The sequence below is a fragment of the Salvelinus fontinalis genome, chromosome 2 (assembly GCF_029448725.1).
Source record: "Salvelinus fontinalis isolate EN_2023a chromosome 2, ASM2944872v1, whole genome shotgun sequence".
Classification (NCBI taxonomy): domain Eukaryota; kingdom Metazoa; phylum Chordata; class Actinopteri; order Salmoniformes; family Salmonidae; genus Salvelinus; species Salvelinus fontinalis.
Genome location: NC_074666.1, coordinates 9931030 through 9949100, shown reverse-complemented (window position 1 = coordinate 9949100; position 18071 = coordinate 9931030). Strand labels below are relative to the sequence as shown.

The 18071-nt window shown below is 42.5% G+C and overlaps 1 protein-coding gene across 1 annotated transcript; it reads left to right on the top strand.

Annotated features, from left to right (window-relative positions):
- Positions 1 to 907: 907 nt before the first annotated feature.
- LOC129811600 (thrombospondin-4-B-like) lies at positions 908 to 18046 on the top strand. Its single transcript, XM_055863040.1, has 22 exons — positions 908 to 1216; positions 7930 to 8127; positions 8594 to 8841; positions 9358 to 9457; positions 9761 to 9843; positions 9947 to 9998; positions 10237 to 10388; positions 10511 to 10648; positions 11343 to 11420; positions 11732 to 11884; positions 12079 to 12183; positions 12338 to 12445; positions 12808 to 12967; positions 14146 to 14264; positions 14421 to 14473; positions 14826 to 15019; positions 15540 to 15718; positions 15821 to 15869; positions 15981 to 16177; positions 16578 to 16750; positions 16867 to 17006; positions 17193 to 18046. Exons 1-22 carry the CDS (start codon positions 1138 to 1140, stop codon positions 17252 to 17254), a joined length of 2820 nt encoding a protein of 939 aa, XP_055719015.1. The 5' UTR covers positions 908 to 1137; the 3' UTR covers positions 17255 to 18046.
- The last annotated feature ends 25 nt before the right edge of the window (positions 18047 to 18071 follow it).

The window sequence follows — 18071 nt, the reverse complement described above, 5'->3', positions numbered from 1 at the left end:
ACCCTCCTTTTGAAGCTTCCAGTCTGTTATTCGAACTCAGTCTGCATGACAGAGTGATCTTCAGCCTTGTCCTTGTCAACACTCACACCTGTGTTAACGAGAGAATCACTGACATGATGTCTGCTGGTCCTTTTGTGGCAGGGCTGAAATGCAGTGGAAATGTTTTTTGGGGATTCAGTTCATCTGCATGGCAAAGAGGGACTTTGCAATTCATCAGACCACTCTTCATAACATTCTGGAGTATATGCAAATTGCCATCATACAAACTGAGGCAGCAGACTTTGTGAAAATTAATATTTGTGTCATTCTCAAAACTTTTGGCCACCACTGTACAGTAAAAATGAAGAAAAACCCTTGAATGAGTAGGTGTGTCCAAACTTTTCACTGGTACTGTAGCTCATTACATTTCTCCAGTCCCATCCCTGAGCTTAATAGTAAAACCAAGTGGCGGGGCTGCCTTCCTCCTGAAAAAATGAATTTCGGATTTGGGTTTCAGATCGCTCATTTCCTGTCAAAAGCCTGTAGATTAAAAGGAAGCCGGGATGCAGAGGAAAGGTGTTACATCTGAAACCTGAAAGAATCCCTAACAGTGTTTGGGAGGAGGAGGTGTGCCAATAAAATGCCTCCTGACTGCCAGGAGTCCGACTTTATTGCTGTATTATTAACACACGTTTTTTCCCGCTAAAGTCTGAAGAGTGGCACAGATCAAAAAGTTGCACATTGTTTAGTCTGGCTTACTGTAAGTACAGAATGTTCACTGCCCACAACGAGGTCGTGAACCATGGAAGAACCCCTACACACACACACACAAATTAATGGGAGCCAATACGGTGGAGAATGTTTTGGTCACTCCTCTGCATGTGGCTGTCTGAAGAAAACTTAAACCATCTCCGGCCCTGCTCCTCCTCCCTCAGTCAGCCTCCTGTCCTCCCCCAGTCAGCCACACACACACAGCAGCTGTTCCGTGCCTCACTATGACAGCCTAGCCTCACCTCTGTCTCTACTGTGAGCCATACACACTACACACACCACACACATCCCAGGCAATAAACAGTACAGGAGGACCAAGAGCACCACTCTGCCTGATAAGGATCAGTCACTCCAGAGAAACAGGTCTGGGAACAGTGAGAGGACAGAATGGGGCTGTGGACGACGCTGATCGTGGCTTCGCAGCTGATCTTGAACCTGTGTTCGGAAGTGGGAGCCCAGGGCTCAGGTGAGTGTAGCTGACAATGACTTTCTTAAATTATTACTGAATGTGATGCCAATATGATCTTGATGTGGCCATTAAAGTCTATTGAAACCATGCAATTGCACCACAAAGTACTTTTAAGGTATTGCTTTGTAATCACAGTACACAACCACTAAAAGTAAAAATTAAACAATTTGATCTTAGCCAAAGACATACAGTTTAAGTTGACATACAGACCGACTGTGATGTCATCTTCAGATGTCTTTTATCAGTCTACTAAAGCTCTCAGCACTCTACCTCAGAGGATTCCAATCGAGAACCATGAAGCTCTGAGGTAATGATTGATCTAACAGACACTGTGATTGAGAATATCATATACATTTTCCCCAAAAAGTTTAAGGTAACAAAATCAGTAAACACTAAAATCTATATTGCTCTTATTTAGATTGCAATCACCATTGTACAGATGTTTTTTTATTTTGTAAAACGAGAATATCATATTCATTCACACTCAAGCCAAAATACACAGAGGGCTAGACATGACATTTGATACTCTGTTGGGTAAGAATAAATGTTCTGATAAATAGTCCTCTGTGTCCTGTGTGGTGAGAAGATTGAAAAGACATGCTTCATAAGAATGTTGTGTACTGACTTTAGACTGAGGAAGAGTAAGAGGTGATGACTGAGATGTGACCGCTGTATTAATTGAGTGTGTGTGTGTGTGCGTGTGTTTAGTGTACTGCCCGAACTGGCTGACTTGGTTCACTGGTCTCTCTGTGACTCTGAGATGGGGGGGGGGGGGGTCTGGAGTCTGGATCTGATTTAAAGTACCAGCTATAGCACACACATGGGAATAATCACTAATGGTCTGCGTGCAGTATTGGAGTCTGAAAACACACACACGCACCACAACACACAGGCCTTTACAATGGCATCTACACTGAGGTACAGGCCATAACTGTCACTGAGTGTGAGAGATATTATTTTACTAAATATATTCACAGCTGTACTGCACATAGTTGTCGCCGTTGATAAATAGTAAACATTTGACTCATTAGCAGTTCATACAAATATAAATTATTGGCAATTATTGCATGAGGTTTCACTATAAACAAACAAAAGTTTGGATTTATTAAGTAAATTGTCAATCATATGCCTTGTGTACAACTTTGTTATGACTTATAATAATACAATATAGACAATTTTGCAGACACTTTTATTAAGGCACAATATATATATATATCAGACAACAATAATGCAGTTGTTTATTATCTACTGCAACTAGGTGATTTTACTGTCACTTTATGACTTCAATTGACTTTATGTGGTAGATCATGTCACATGTGTCATACTGTATGTGAGCTGTTCAGGTGGATTTGAGGTGGATTTGGTTTTGTGTAGCTTAACAGATCATGAGACGACAAGCGGTGGCTCTGGGGATGAAATCTAACCCTTTCTCATGGCACTTTGTGAGGAGATCCGGACACACACATGGCCCTGAGTCTGAAACACAGATGGAAGAGAGAGAGTGTGTATAGTGTGTCTAACCAGACAGATGAGAATAGAAAAAGAGTTACTTTGTTTAGACTGTTTTATTGGTGCACCCCCAGTCCCAGTTTGCAGGCCAAGTCACGTTGAACCATACAGAGATCTATCTGTTAGTGTTTGCCTAACCTCCCTCCTCAGGTGACGGGACAATAGTGATGCTGAAGCCTTTTGCAAACCAGGCCTCAGTGTGTTTGTAAAGGTGAGATTGAGTGCAGGAAAAGGCATGAAAAGGAGGCTCCAGTCACGTTTAACCACACACCTTTAAAAGCACCCGTGCTGCTCCCTGGTGAGCTGGAACAGATTGAGGCCAGGCAGGGGGAACGGGAGAAAAGACTAGAGGCAGGAGAAAATAAGAAAGATGTCTGAAGCTGACAGACACAGATGGAAACGCACACACACACACACACACACACACACACAGAAGAGAGAAGATGAGAGCAATTTTCTGGAAGCATTTGGGAGCAATTTGGTGCGTGCCCTCATGACAGTGTGCCTTGTAGACGGCTGCTAGGGCACTTGTGTATTCATGTACGGTCTCAGACTGGCGGGGAGGGATTCAAGGCACATCCTCCCGAGGCCTGCTGTGTCCCGGAGGGACTTTATTGGAATAGAATTGTAATCTTGAGCTTAACTGTACACTCAAGAGAAAGCTCCTCACTGTAACCAGTGCCTGTAATCTGGTTCAGGTTATTAATCAAACACTACAGGGACAAGATTATCCACATGTATCGATCACATTTTAACTAATAGTGTAGAACTTGTATCCATACCCATTGGATGCAGTGATCACAATATTGTGGCTATACCCAGGAAGGCCAAAGTTACAAAATCTGGGCCTAAAATTGTGTATAAGAGATCATACAAAATATTTTGCTGTGACTTATGTGGATGATGTTAAAAATATTTGTTGGTCTGATGTGATTAGACCAGACACTGCACTTGATGAATTTATGAAATTGCTTCTTCCAATTATTGACAAATATGCACCTGTTAAGAAACTGACTGTTAGAACTGTTACGGCTCCATGGATTGATGAGGAAATTAAAAACTGAATGGCTAAAAGAGATGGAGCAAAAGGAGTGGCTAATAAGTCTGGCTGCACATCTGACTGGCTGACTTACTGCAAATTGAGAAATGATGAGACTAAACTCAACAACAAAAAATAAGAAACTGTATTATGAAGCCAAGATCAATAATATGAAGAATCATGGGAAAGAACTTGAGTACATTAAATTAAATTATGGGCAGAAAGACAAATTCAACTCCATATTTTATTGAATCAGATGGCTTATTCATCACAAAACCATTTGATGTTGCAAATTATTTGAATGATTACTTCATTGGCAAAGTGGGCAAACAAAGGAAGGAAATGCCAACAATGAGCCATCGTATTCATGCATAAAAAAACAAATAATGAAAGAAAAGCATTGCAAGTTTGAATTTTGTAAAGTTAGTGTGGGAGAGGTGGAAAAATCATTGTTAACGATCAATAATGACAAACCTCCTGGCATTAACAACTTAGATGAAAAGCTACTGAGGATGGTAGCTGACTCTACAGCCACTCCTGTCATATTTCATTTGAGCCTAGAGGAAAGTATTTGTCGTCAGGCCTGGAGGGAAGCCAAAGTAATTCCGCTACCCAAGAGTGGTAAAGCAGCCTTTACTGGTTTTTACAGCAGACCTATAAAACTTGCTGCCAGCTCTTAGCAAACTGTTGGAAAGAATTGTGTTTGACCAAATACAACGCTATTTCTCTGGAAACAAATAAACAACAGTCTTGCAGCATGGTTATAGAAAAGGACACTCAACATGTACTGCACTGACACAAAGCTTCTCTAATGTCAAACATGTAAAGTGTGGTGTACCGCAGGGCAGCTATCTAGGCCCTCTACTCTTTTTTTACCAATGACCATCCTCTGGCATTAAACAAAGCATGTGTGTTCGTGTATGCTGATTATTCACCCACACACACATCAGCAACCACAGCTAATGAAGTCACTGAAACCCTTAACAAAGAGTTGCAGTCTGTTTTGGAATGGGTGGCCAGTAATAAACTGGTCCTGAACATCTCTAAAACTAAGAGCATTGTATTTGGTAGAAATAGTAGACCTCAGTTGAATCTGGTAATAAATGGTGTTGCTGTTGAACAAGTTGAGGATAATAAATTACTTGGCGTTACCTTAGATTGTAAACTGTCATGGTCCAAACATATACAGTGGGGAGAACAAGTATTTGACACACTGCCGATTTTGCAGATTTTCTTAATTACAAAGCATGTAGAGGTCTGTAATCACATTGTATGATTTTTAAGTAATTAATTTGCATTTTATTGCATGACATAAGTATTTGATACATCAGAAAAGCAGAACTTAATATTTGGTACAGAAACCTTTGTTTGCAATTACAGAGATCATACGTTTCCTGTAGTTCTTGACCAGGTTTGCACACACTGCAGCAGGGATTTTGGCCCACTCCTCCATACAGACCTTCTCCAGATCCTTCAGGTTTCGGGGCTGTCGCTGGGCAATACGGACTTTCAGCTCCCTCCAAAGATTTTCTATTGGGTTCAGGTCTGGAGACTGGCTAGGCCACTCCAGGACCTTGAGATGCTTCTTACGGAGCCACTCCTTAGTTGCCCTGGCTCTGTGTTTCGGGTCGTTGTCATGCTGGAAGACCCAGCCACGACCCATCTTCAATGCTCTTACTGAGGGAAGGAGGTTGTTGGCCAAGATCTCGCGATACATGGCCCCATCCATCCTCTCCTCAATACGGTGCAGTCGTCCTGTCCCCTTTGCAGAAAAGCATCCCCAACGGATGATGCTTCACGGTTGGGATGGTGTTCTTGGGGTTGTACTCATCCTTCTTCTTCCTCCAAACACGGCGAGTGGAGTTTAGACCAAAAATACTTTTGTCATGCAATAAAATGCTAATTAATTACTTAAAAATCATACAATGTGTTTTTCTGGATTTTTGTTTTAGATTCCGTCTCTCGCAGTTGAAGTGTACCTATGATAAAAATTACAGACCTCTACATGCTTAGTAAGTAGGAAAACCTGCAAAATCGGCAGTGTATCAAATACTTGTTCTCCCCACTGTATATTCAATGGTTGTAAAGAGATAGGGAGAGGTCTGTCCGTAATAAAGAGATGCTCTGCTTTTGTGACATCACATTCCAAAAAGCAAGTCCTGCAGGCTATAGTTTTATCTTATCTTGATTATTGTCCAGTCGTGTGGTTGAGTGCTGCAAGGAAAGACCGAGTTAAGCTGCAGCTAGCCCAGAACAGAGTGGCACGTCTTGCTCTTCATTGTAATCAGAGGGCTGATATCAATACTATGCATGGCAGTCTCTCTTGGCTAAGAGTTGAGGAGAGACTGACTGCATCACTTCTTCTTTTTATAAGAAACAATGTGTTGAAAATCCCAATTTCTTTGCATAGTCAACTTACACACAGCTCTGACACACCCACCCACCAGACATGCCACCAGGGGTCTTTTCACAGTCCCCAAATCCAGAACAAATTCAAAAAAGCGTACAGTATTATATAGAGACATTATTGTATGAAACTCCCTTCCATCTCACATTGCTCAAATAAACAGCAAAGCTGGTTTAAAAAAACAGATAAATCAACACCTCACAGCACAACGCCTCCCCTATTTTTTTAAAATTTGATTTAACCTTTATTTAACTAGACAAGTCAGTTAAGAACATATTCTTATTTACAATGACAGCCTACACCGGCCAAACCCGGACGATGCTGGGCCAATTGTGCGCCGCCCTGTGGGACTCCCATTCACGGCCAGATGTGATACAGCCTGGATTCGAACCAGGGACTGTAGTGATGGCTCTTGCACTGAGATGCAGTGCCTTAGACCTCTGCGCCACTATTTGACCTAGATAGTTTGTGTGTATGTATTGGTATATAGACAACCTGTGCCTTTTTAAAAAATATTTTTTTATTGATGTAGTTCTGTCCTTGAGGTGTTCTTGCCTATTAATGTTTTGTATTATGTCATGTTTTATGTTTTGTGTGGACCCCGGGAAGAGTAGCTGCTGCTTTTGCAACAGCTAATGGGGATCCTAATAAAATACCAAGTACCAAAACTCTTCAGTGGCTTCTACATTTCACTCCCTGAGCACTCAGTACAGTCTATCCATATTTGTGTGGTAAAAGTGGTCAAGCAAAAGACCCACTACGTTATTTGCACCGAGACAAACTCATTCTGATCTTGATCTTCCAGCCCATCCTAGTCTACTGACGTAAAGTATTGTCTCTGGACATCAAAACTACTAGCTCAAGAATGATCAAAATACCATACATTCTGATAAAAGGGAAAATGTTTTACCCCAAACTTATATTCTGCCTCATCAACAACTAGCCTACTCTCTCGTGACAACCAGCATCTTCTCAGCACTTTAAAACCTCTAGCTCAGCAATCCTCACCATTCAGGTCAATGTGGTCAAGTGTATACTACAGGGCAGGCAATGTAACACTTCTCCCCAGCTAGCCAAACTCACTGTGATGTTCCAGCCCAGTTTAGTCTATAAAGCAGTGATGTACATTTTCCCCCCGATATATCCTAAACACCTTGCTCAATGACCATCCTATTCATCTACTCAGGTGTCTTTATTCTTGCTGTACTGAGCAGCAGAACTTTACTTTGTTACTTTACTTTATTTCCCCTCAAAGATTACTTTATTTTACTTTAGTTTGTTTCCTTTTACAGTTATTTTACTCTATTTTATGTTTCCCGTCACAGGTATTTCACTTTACTTTATGTTTCCTTTTACAGTAATTTTACTATACTTTGTTTCCCTTTACATTTATTTTTACTTTATGTTTCCCTTTACAGTTATTTTACTTTACGGTTCCCTTTACAGTTATTTAACTTTACATTTCCCTTTACAGTTATTTTACTTTACGGTTCCCTTTACAGTTATTTTACTTTACGGTTCCCTTTACAGTTATTTTACTTTACGGTTCCCTTTACAGTTATTTTACTTTACGGTTCCCTTTACAGTTATTTTACTTTACGGTTCCCTTTACAGTTATTTTACTTTACATTTCCCTTTACAGTTATTTTACTTTACATTTCCCTTTACAGTCATTTTTACTTTATGTTTCCCTTTACAGTTATTTTACTTTACATTTCCCTTTACAGTCATTTAACTTTATTTTTCCCCCTGTAGTGTATGACCTCCTCAATTCCCCGGACTGTCTGCCAGACCTGCTGCAGGGCGGCTTAGTGGAGCAGGGCGTGAATGAGGCTTTCATCCTCACCACCTTCAAGCTGCAGCCCAAGACTGGCACCACAGTGTTCGGCCTGTACAACCCCCGGGACAACAGCAAGTACTTTGAGTTCACCGTGCTGGGGAAACTCAACAGAGGTAAGGGGTAGGAAGGAGAGGCAGGGGCGTCAGGCCCATTGAAACCGGTAGATTTTCCACTTGTACACTGAAAATATAGAAGATATTGTTTCTTTTACTCATTATTAATTCAAAGATATCGATTTCTGGTCACCTTTGCCCCTCAAAGAAATGAGGTGCACAACGCCTCAGGGGAGAGGGATGTATAATACATTGGTCTTGCTGAATGCACTTTTCTGTACGATGTCAAATTAAATAACATTTTAATTGTCACACGCTTGGTAAACAACAGGTGTAGACTAACAGTGAAAAGAGCCTTAGTTCTCTCTCGTTTAATCTAATTTGTTTAAAAATCATTATTTTCGCTCTCTGCTTCTACATTAATGTATTCATCGTGTATTCATTTCATTGAGGCATTTGCTGTGATTCCCTTTCCATCTCATGTCCTTTTCCTTTAACTCTTTTTCTTTCTCTTCCTGTCTCCCAGCCGTGCTGCGTTACCTGAGGAGTGATCGGAGGATGAGCTCCGTGACCTTCAACAACATCCAGCTGGCAGACGGTCAGCGCCACCGCCTCCTCTTCCACCTGAAGGGCATGCAGCAGGGACCCGGGGGGGTGGAGCTACACCTGGACTGCAGGCTGGTGGAGACGGTCCGGGACCTCCCCTCCGTGTTTCAGGGTCTGCCTGCAGGCTACGGTGTGGTGGAGCTGAAGAGCATGCAGGGCAAAGCAGAGGTGATGTTATTAGATTTGTTTCAAATGGCAACCTATTGCTTTTATAGAGCACTTATTTAGACCATTGTCAAATTGGGTGCAGTTCAAATGTAGTGCATCATATGGAATAGAGTTATTATTTACTCATAGAACCAGACAAAATCACAGAACCTTCAACCGAGGATTGGTTGTCCGTCTGTTTCCGTTTAAGCCATTTGACCAGAGCTACCCAGACACTCCCCAAACCATTGCTTTTGTTGACTTTGTACTCAGGGAAACTATGAGTGATGTCACTTATTTACTCCTAGATCCTACTTCCAAATTCATATGACCATAACCCCCTAGCCTGGGTGCCAGATAGTCTGTTTCTTCTTTGGCCAAATCCTTGTCCATCAAAAATTAGAGTTGGCTACAGCAGGTAAAAATCTGGAAACAAATTTGGTAACCACCTTGTCCTAATCTAATCAAACCCTTTCATCAGCATTCAGCACTGGTTCCAACTAATGTGTCCCTGTTGTTGGACTTCTTCATAAACAGGAAGAGCTGGAGGAGCTGAAACTAGTGGTGGGAGACACGTTTGAGAATGTAGCTTCTCTTCAAAACTGCCACCAACAAGGAGACTCAGTGCAGACTCTGGGTAAGGGTTTATGACAAAAAATAAACCAAAAAATAAACCAACTCCTATTCCTGTGTGTTCCCTAGTACTGTCTAGTTTACACAGACAAAAACATTTTGAGGAAAGGCTTTTTCTTGAACGTCGCTCAACTGTTTTTCAAGAAGCAAATAAATGGTGATATATATATATATATAAGTATTCTATGTCTCTACTTTCGAATTCACACAAAAACAACAGTTACTGTAGATTGAGGTTGAACAAGAACCCCCTCTGAAGTCTGTTGGTATGACCAATGTTATTTTCCAATGCTGCTCTCCCGTGCAGGGGTCAACACAAAGCAGCTGTCCAATCAAATGCTTGATCTCACCAAGGTGATAAATGAGCTGAAAGATGTCCTCATTCAGCAGGTAACTATAGTGCTCAAGCTCATCTGGGAGCTATTAATAAACTGTACCTCCTGACCCACTGAGTCCATAAAAACTCAAAACATGTCTATGTTGCTTTCTAAAGGTCAAAGAGACATCTTTTCTCAGAAATACCATCTCTGAGTGCCAGGCTTGTGGTAAGAACATCCACCATCACCATTATATTACAAATTATGTATTAAAGTTCTGTTATATGTTGTTTATAGATTGAACCAATAGCTTTTTCTTGACCATGAGGAAAATCACTGGGCCTTAGTAATAAAACTAGTTTGAAGTATGTTCGCTTGTAACACATTCATTACTAATACATGAGAAACCACTGGTATTGTGGAAACGAGTGTCATAAAAATATATTTCCTCTGGGTGTCTTTGAAGGACTGGGTGGAAGCGAAGTCATGAAGCAGAAGTGTGCCCCAGGCGTTTGTTTCCGCGGCGACATGTGTATTGAGACGGAGGACGGGGTTGAGTGTGGACCCTGCCCTGATGGATACACTGGGGACGGCTTCAGCTGTGATGATGTGGATGAGGTAGGGTGTGTTTGTGTGTGTATGTTATATTCAGGTGCATGTGTGTTTACTGTATGAATTTATATGGTTGTAATAATTCTGAAACACTAACCAAGCGTCTTCTTCCATCTCTCTCTCTCTAGTGTCAATTTAACCCATGCTTCCCCGGGGTGAAGTGTGTGAACACGGCTCCAGGGTTCCGCTGTGACGCCTGTCCTCTGGGCTACTCTGGTCTGGCTGTGGAAGGGGTGGGAGTGGTCTACGCACAGACAAACAAACAGGTCAGTTAACATAACCAACATCACCAAATACAGTCAAGGTCTCCAGGTCAGTCAGCATCACCAAATACAGTCAAGGTCTCCAGGTCAGTCAGCATCACCAAATACAGTCAAGGTCTCCAGGTCAGTCAACAACACCAAATACAGTCAAGGTCTCCAGGTCAGTCAACAACACCAAATACAGTCAAGGTCTCCAGGTCAGTCAACAACACCAAATACAGTCAAGGTCTCCAGGTCAGTCAACAACACCAAATACAGTCAAGGTCTCCAGGTCAGTCAACAACACCAAATACAGTCAAGGTCTCCAGGTCAGTCAACAACACCAAATACAGTCAAGGTCTCCAGGTCAGTCAACAACACCAAATACAGTCAAGGTCTCCAGGTCAGTCAACAACACCAAATACAGTCAAGGTCTCCAGGTCAGTCAACATCACCAAATACAGTCAAGGTCTCCCTTTTAATTGGGTAAAAGAAAAAGCTGCAAACACTAGTAGGTCTGTTGTAATAATTTATTCACCAATGTTTCGACAGGAACGTTTCAATTCAGTCAATGGACAATTCCAGAAGATTCATTTTAATGAAATGTACTCCTACCCACCCGGTGACATTGTTATTAGGATAACTAATCATGGAACACCTTTTCAAGATATGTATCATAATAATCATCTCCGGTTTTGTACTTTATACGGCATCTTAGGTCTGTGATGACATTGACGAGTGCAAAGAACCCAACAATGGACAGTGCACCGCCAACTCTCTCTGTCACAACTCTGCGGTAAGGCCTGAGTGTGTTACTCTGTCATAAATCTGCGGTAAGGCCTGAGTGTCTGTCTGTCTGATAGCCTGGTGGTCGACTAGACCGGTTTGTTGCTTCAGCCAACTCCTGACCTTCGTTTTCATACAACAGAAATTGCTTGAAGCACAAACAGATGTAGCCTGGAATAAAAAACGGAATATCGCTCAATTTAAACAATAATGCAAGGAGGGAACAATGTTAACTGGATTCCAAATATCTGACTGCCTGCTACAAGTACTACATTTATTCTTATGTCTCTCATTGCCTATTACCCTACATTATCCCTGTAGGGTTCTTACGTCTGTGGGGGCTGTAAGACAGGCTACACAGGGGACCAGGTGAAGGGCTGTAAGCCAGAGAGGAGCTGTGGTAACAGTTTGACCAACCCCTGTGATGTCAACGCCCAGTGTTTCCAAGAAAGAGACGGCTCCATCACCTGTCAGGTGGGGTCCTATGGATCACAAACTGGCCTCCATTGACAGAACTCTCTCTCACACACACAAACACACGCACATACACACACGCACGCAAACATACACACGCAAACACACACACGCAAACACACACACGCAAACACACACACGCAAACACACTCACGCACTGCCTCTTAAGTGTTCTCTCTTCTTTCTCCTGTCAGTGTGGGATTGGCTGGGCTGGTAATGGCTACCTATGTGGAAAGGATACAGACATTGATGGATACCCTGATGAGAAACTCAAGTGCAAGGATATGCTCTGTAAAAAGGTAACCATGACAACACAAGAAATACATCTATCCTGGGATATACCCCCCCCCCCCTCCCTCCTCTCCCTTTGCCCCTCCCTCCATCTTCTTTTTATGGTGTGTCTGTTAAAGTGATCACCATAAATCGGTCAATAAATAAATCTGTCTGTTTCAGGATAACTGCATGCGCGTTCCTAACTCTGGCCAAGAGGATGCTGACAAGGACGGACAAGGAGACGCTTGTGACACCGACGCTGATGGTGACGGTATTCTGAATGAACAGGTAGACGTTATACCTCTATACACACACACACATTAAATTAAATCAAATGTATTTATAAAGACCTATTTACATCAGCAGTTGTCACAAAATGCTTATTTAGAAACCCTGCCTAAAACTCCAAACAGTACGCAATGCAGATGTAGAAACACAGTGGCTAGGAAAAACTCCTTAGAAAGGCAGGAACCTAGGAAGAAACCTGGAGAGGAACCAGGCTCTGAGGGGTGGTCAGTCCTCTTCTGGTTGTGCTGTGCTGAGAATTTGAAGGAGCATACTTAAATTCACACAGGACACCAGTTAAGACAGGAGATTTCACCAGATAGGACAGACTGACCCTATTCCCTCTGTGCCCCTCTCCCGTGCAGGATAACTGCTGGCTGAAGCCTAACGTGGACCAGAGGAACAGTGACAAGGACAGCCATGGTGACGCCTGTGACAACTGTCGCACGGTGGAAAACCCTGATCAGAGGGACACTGACAGTGACGGGAAAGGAGACGCCTGCGATGATGACATGGATGGAGACGGTACGTACAGCGACACATCACTACCACGTAGCTACAGTCCGTCACAGTAGTATGTTCCAACAGCCGCTTGTCTAGAATCCTTGAACATACAGTACCACCAACCCTACCCTGACCCAATGATTTATATACTAGATGATTGACAGGGGGCGCTGTTTTGAAGCTACCGCACCTCCATCTTGGCATTCCCCCACTAGAGTAAAAAAAGATTTTGGAAGCTATAGAAATTCATTAATTAATTTCCACGTTAATTATATTACAGACACCTTAATGCATACTTTTAAATTATAGAATATGAGCTTAACATGAAAAAGATCTATAATTATTTTTTTTACAATTCTAATGTTACTGTCCCCACTAAAATATATTTTTTAAATACATGTAATTTTGTCCTTGACACATTTAATTGAAATACTGTAGAGTTCCATTCATTCCTATGGAGGACTGCTTCTTCTGGGGGGTGTCAATATGCCCGATTTTTGGCTTTAAAGCCTCTCACTGGCCAGTACATAGAGTAGCATCAGCAATCCAGGGTTTATATACATAATTGCCCTGACCCCATTACTAAAATCCCCTCTCAAGTTAACAGAAACATACAGTATGCCTTTATCATCCTCACTCTTTAATAATGTAGATGACTGTCGGTTTCTTTTTATAGACCCTGTCTACAGATGGCTTGACCTTTATGCTACAGCCACAGTACTGTTGCTTTCCGGAGATAAATGAGAAATGACACACACACACCATATTTCAACAGTTCACTCAGATGACAAATGCAACAGTGCCTCCCTGTGGCACAACTAGTGAACTATTAGAAACAGCATATCAATGGAAATAGAATCAACCACGTGCAGTTTGCTTTTAAATCCCAATGCATTGATTCAACGTCAGTGGTTAAGCTGTCAATCATACAATTCATGTTTTATGATTTTCTCATGGGCCACACTTAAAGTTCACTTTTTGCTTGTATCCAACAGAGATTCACACATGTTCTAAATGTGAAATATTTAGAACAGCCATCGCTGGTGTTCATATGTCACAAAGCAGTGCTCCTAAAGGAGTCCACTTGAAGCTGAAGCACTCATGTATTTGACCAACACTTCTGCAGAGTGGTGGGATACTATTGGTCAGATAACTTTACAAACTCAAACTTGACAAACTCAAATTGAATTGGTCTCCAGGCTTGAAGAACTTCCTTGATAACTGCCAGCGGGTGGTGAACCGGGACCAGTTGGACCGGGATGGAGATGGAGTGGGAGATGCCTGTGACAGCTGCCCTGATATCCCTAATCCTAACCAGGTCAGACTGCTTCCACGGGCGTCCATTAGGGTTCTGAGACCTGTTCAGTTTACAGATATTAAATGGGATATGGAGCAACTGAACTGTCCTATTCTGTGATAAATATTATACTGAGTGGTCAAAAAGTGTTTTTACAAATCTGTGCTCTAATTTTAGTCCGACATTGACCATGACCTGGTTGGGGATTCTTGTGACACAAATCAAGACAGGTACAAGAGAAACATATTTTAAAAGTATTTGACTTGAGAAAAAGTATGCTCTTAAAATATACACTTTATGATTTAATTTATTTTAGTCAATTCATGATTGCAGTAGTCAATATATCCCTTTATTTTGACAAATATTCCTATTTTACTGCATATTTTAGTATACAGTGCATAAAGTAGGTTGCCAGTCCAATGTTACTTAACTGCCAGCCATTCCCTACTAGCCTGAGTCCCAGATCTGTTTATGATGTTAACTCCATTGCTGTCAGCAACTCTCAGGCTAAATCTATTCATGTGATGACCTGACCCTATCGTTTCTGTCCCTCCTCCCTGTGTGTCACCCCCTGGTCTGTAGTGATGGCGACGGTCACCAGGACACCAAGGACAACTGTCCCAACGTGATCAACAGCTCCCAGCTGGACACAGACAAAGACGGCCTGGGGGATGAGTGTGACGATGACGACGACAACGACAACATCCCTGACTTCCTGGCACCGGGACCCGACAACTGCAGACTGGTGCCCAACCCCGACCAGCTGGATGACAACAGTCAGTCTAATATTTCTTTCAAATAATTTACTTTACTGCTTCAAACAAATTGCCTAGCAACGGGACAATCTGAATGTGAATTCTTGAGTCATCACCTAAAACCTATTGCCTGGTGATCCAGTCTGTTTGTGCTTTGGCCAACACCTCTCTGTGTTAGTTTGTGTCCTGCCAAACAGACAGTAAATGGTGTGACAACTGTAGAAGAGTTGACTACACCAACAGTATGGGATCAGACTACATTTTAAGTGAAAGTAAAACACAAGAAAGTGAGCACCTATGCACTAAGAGTGTTGGGCCAGTAATTGAAAGGTTGCTGGTTCAAATCTGAGCCAACTAGGTGAATAATCTGACGATGTGCCCTTGAGCAAGGTACTTAACCTTAATAGCTCCTGTATGTTGCTCTGGATAAGAGTGTCTGCTAAATGACTCAAATGTAACTCTCCACTCTACCAGTGTATTGTCTATGCTTAGAACCTTACTGGGCATCATTTCTAAGCCTTTGTGTATTCTCTCCTCCCAGATGATGGTGTTGGAGATGTGTGTGAGTCAGACTTTGACCAGGACAAGGTGATTGACAGGATAGACAACTGTCCAGAGAACGCTGAGGTCACTCTGACAGACTTCAGAGCCTATCAGACGGTGGTGCTGGACCCCGAGGGTGACGCCCAGATTGACCCCAACTGGGTGGTACTTAATCAGGTCAGATGGTCATTTACTGGATGGACTTACAACACAATAAGTTCAACATGGCAGAAATGCTTTGACTTTGTCAACATAACTGACATTTAATCTCTCAAACAGGGAATGGAGATTGTTCAGACCATGAACAGTGACCCTGGACTTGCTGTCGGTAAGAAAGACTTCCAAATCGTTATCAGGTATCGAACCATGTTCTCATATGGTATTGTATAAAGTCGTATCCTATTTTATTGCAAATTTTTTGTTGTGTGTTGCTCTCTAGGTTACACTGCGTTCAGTGGAGTGGACTTTGAGGGGACATTCCATGTTAACACGGTGACTGACGATGACTACGCAGGCTTCATCTTTGGCTACCAGGACTCCTCCTCCTTCTACGTGGTCATGTGGAAACAGACTGAGCAGACCTACTGGCAGGCCACACCCTTTAGAGCAGTGGCCGAGCCTGGCATCCAGCTCAAGGTGTGTGTGTGTGTGTATGTGTGGGGGATTGTGTTTTTGAAGTAAGTACAAAAGACAAAGATAGATTGTATTTAGGGTGGCTCTGTACAATTTAACACACACACACACACGTGTGCTATGGAGAGCACAGGAGGTTGGTGGCGCCTTAATTGGGGAGGACAGGCTTGTGGTAATGGCTGCAGCGGAATGGGTGGAATGATATCATGACATCCATGTGTTTGATGCCATTCCATTTTCTCCATTCCTGCCATTATTATGAGCCGTCCTCCCCTCAGCAGCCTCCACTGATGGAGAGCCACCCTAAGCCAAATCTGTCTTTGTCTCTTTGTACTTACTTCTTAATTACCTTCTCTCCCTCGCTATCTCCTCTCTCCATCTCGCTCTCCCTCCCCATCCCCAGGCTGTGAAGTCTAAGTCAGGTCCAGGGGAGCACCTGAGGAACTCCCTGTGGCACACAGGGGACACCAACGACCAGGTGCGTCTGCTGTGGAAGGACCCCAGGAATGTGGGCTGGAAGGACAAGGTTTCCTACCGTTGGTACCTGCAGCACCGACCCCAGGTCGGATACATCAGGTAAGACAGCTGAGAGAAAAATAGAGAGAGAGAGTGTGTGTGTGTGGGATGTCATCGCTTCATCTAATACACAATGGAGTACAACAATGGCTAATGTATGTTGGGTGTTTGGACAGGGCCCGTTTCTATGAGGGGACAGAGCTGGTGGCTGACTCTGGTGTGACCATCGACACCACCATGAGAGGAGGCCGACTGGGCGTGTTCTGTTTCTCTCAGGAAAACATCATCTGGTCCAACCTAAAGTACCGCTGCAATGGTAAGCAGCATGCTTTATTCGAGTGTCGCAGCAGTCTTAGGCACTGCATCTCAGTGCTGGATTTATTTTTTATTTTATTTTTTACAATTGCTTTGAACTCAAATTAGTCAAATTCATCAACCAAAGTGGCATCCTTAATTAAACTGACTGTTGGTAGAACTTGACTTTGACCTCTAACCTACACAGATACCATCCCTGGGGACTTCCAGGAGTTCAGCACGCAGCACGGCGTCGTCGACGGTCTCTAAGCATACAGAGAAAAACTGAAAGAGACCGTTTCTCCAGCTGTGTTTAGAATGTACTGTATGTGGTGTGTGCGTTTGTACACAGTGGCAATACTGTATGTATGTGGCCTGTTTCCATGTCTACCCACTTCCCCACCAAAAATTTAATCAACTTGTCTTCATGAGTGTTATAATCAGTGTCCTCAGTGGTCTAAATTAGGACTACTAGAGTAAAATAAAATTCACACTTCAAATTTAAGATTTTATTATTTGAGCTAATTTTGCAATAACATCCACAAACAGAAACATGAGCCATTGATATAAGCTTCCTTCTCTCTCCCTCTCTCAGAGCTTTAATTCCCAGTGTGATACCAGCCCCACACAATGTCATCACACAATATGGACATGAGAGCAAACACAGGAGAGGAATCAGACCATGGGGACTTGGTTATGCCTGAGCATATTCCATTCCATCTTATACCCTGGTACCAGATCTGTTTGTGCTGTCTTGTCCTGTTGGAAAGACAGCACAAACAAATCTGGGACCAGACCAACTGTCTTGGCCCTGTGACCTCAATCCTCCCCGGAGGCCTAGTCTTGACCAAGAGTTTTGTTATCAGTGAATATCACAGCTCCTTAACACAACTCTCTAGAGGCCAATAGAAAGCAATTTGAAAATGATTCCCAAATAAACTCCACTTTCTGCCTGGTTTAAGTCTTAGACTTAAGTTTTTGTAAGTTTGAAATTCATGTTGATACTTTTATAAGTATAATGCTATCGATAAGAGAATTTCAAATAAAAAATGTGATATTGTATTTTGTTTTTTTTGGTCTTATTTAT

Excerpts from the sequence above, each read along its gene's own strand:
- LOC129811600 (XM_055863040.1), top strand. The coding sequence starts at position 1,138 with ATGGGGCTGTGGACGACGCTGATCGTGGCTTCGCAGCTGATCTTGAAC. Across the intron at positions 15,719-15,820 it reads ACTGGGTGGTACTTAATCAG|GGAATGGAGATTGTTCAGAC; the intron begins GTCAGATGGTCA and ends TCTCTCAAACAG. Across the intron at positions 17,007-17,192 it reads CCTAAAGTACCGCTGCAATG|ATACCATCCCTGGGGACTTC; the intron begins GTAAGCAGCATG and ends TAACCTACACAG.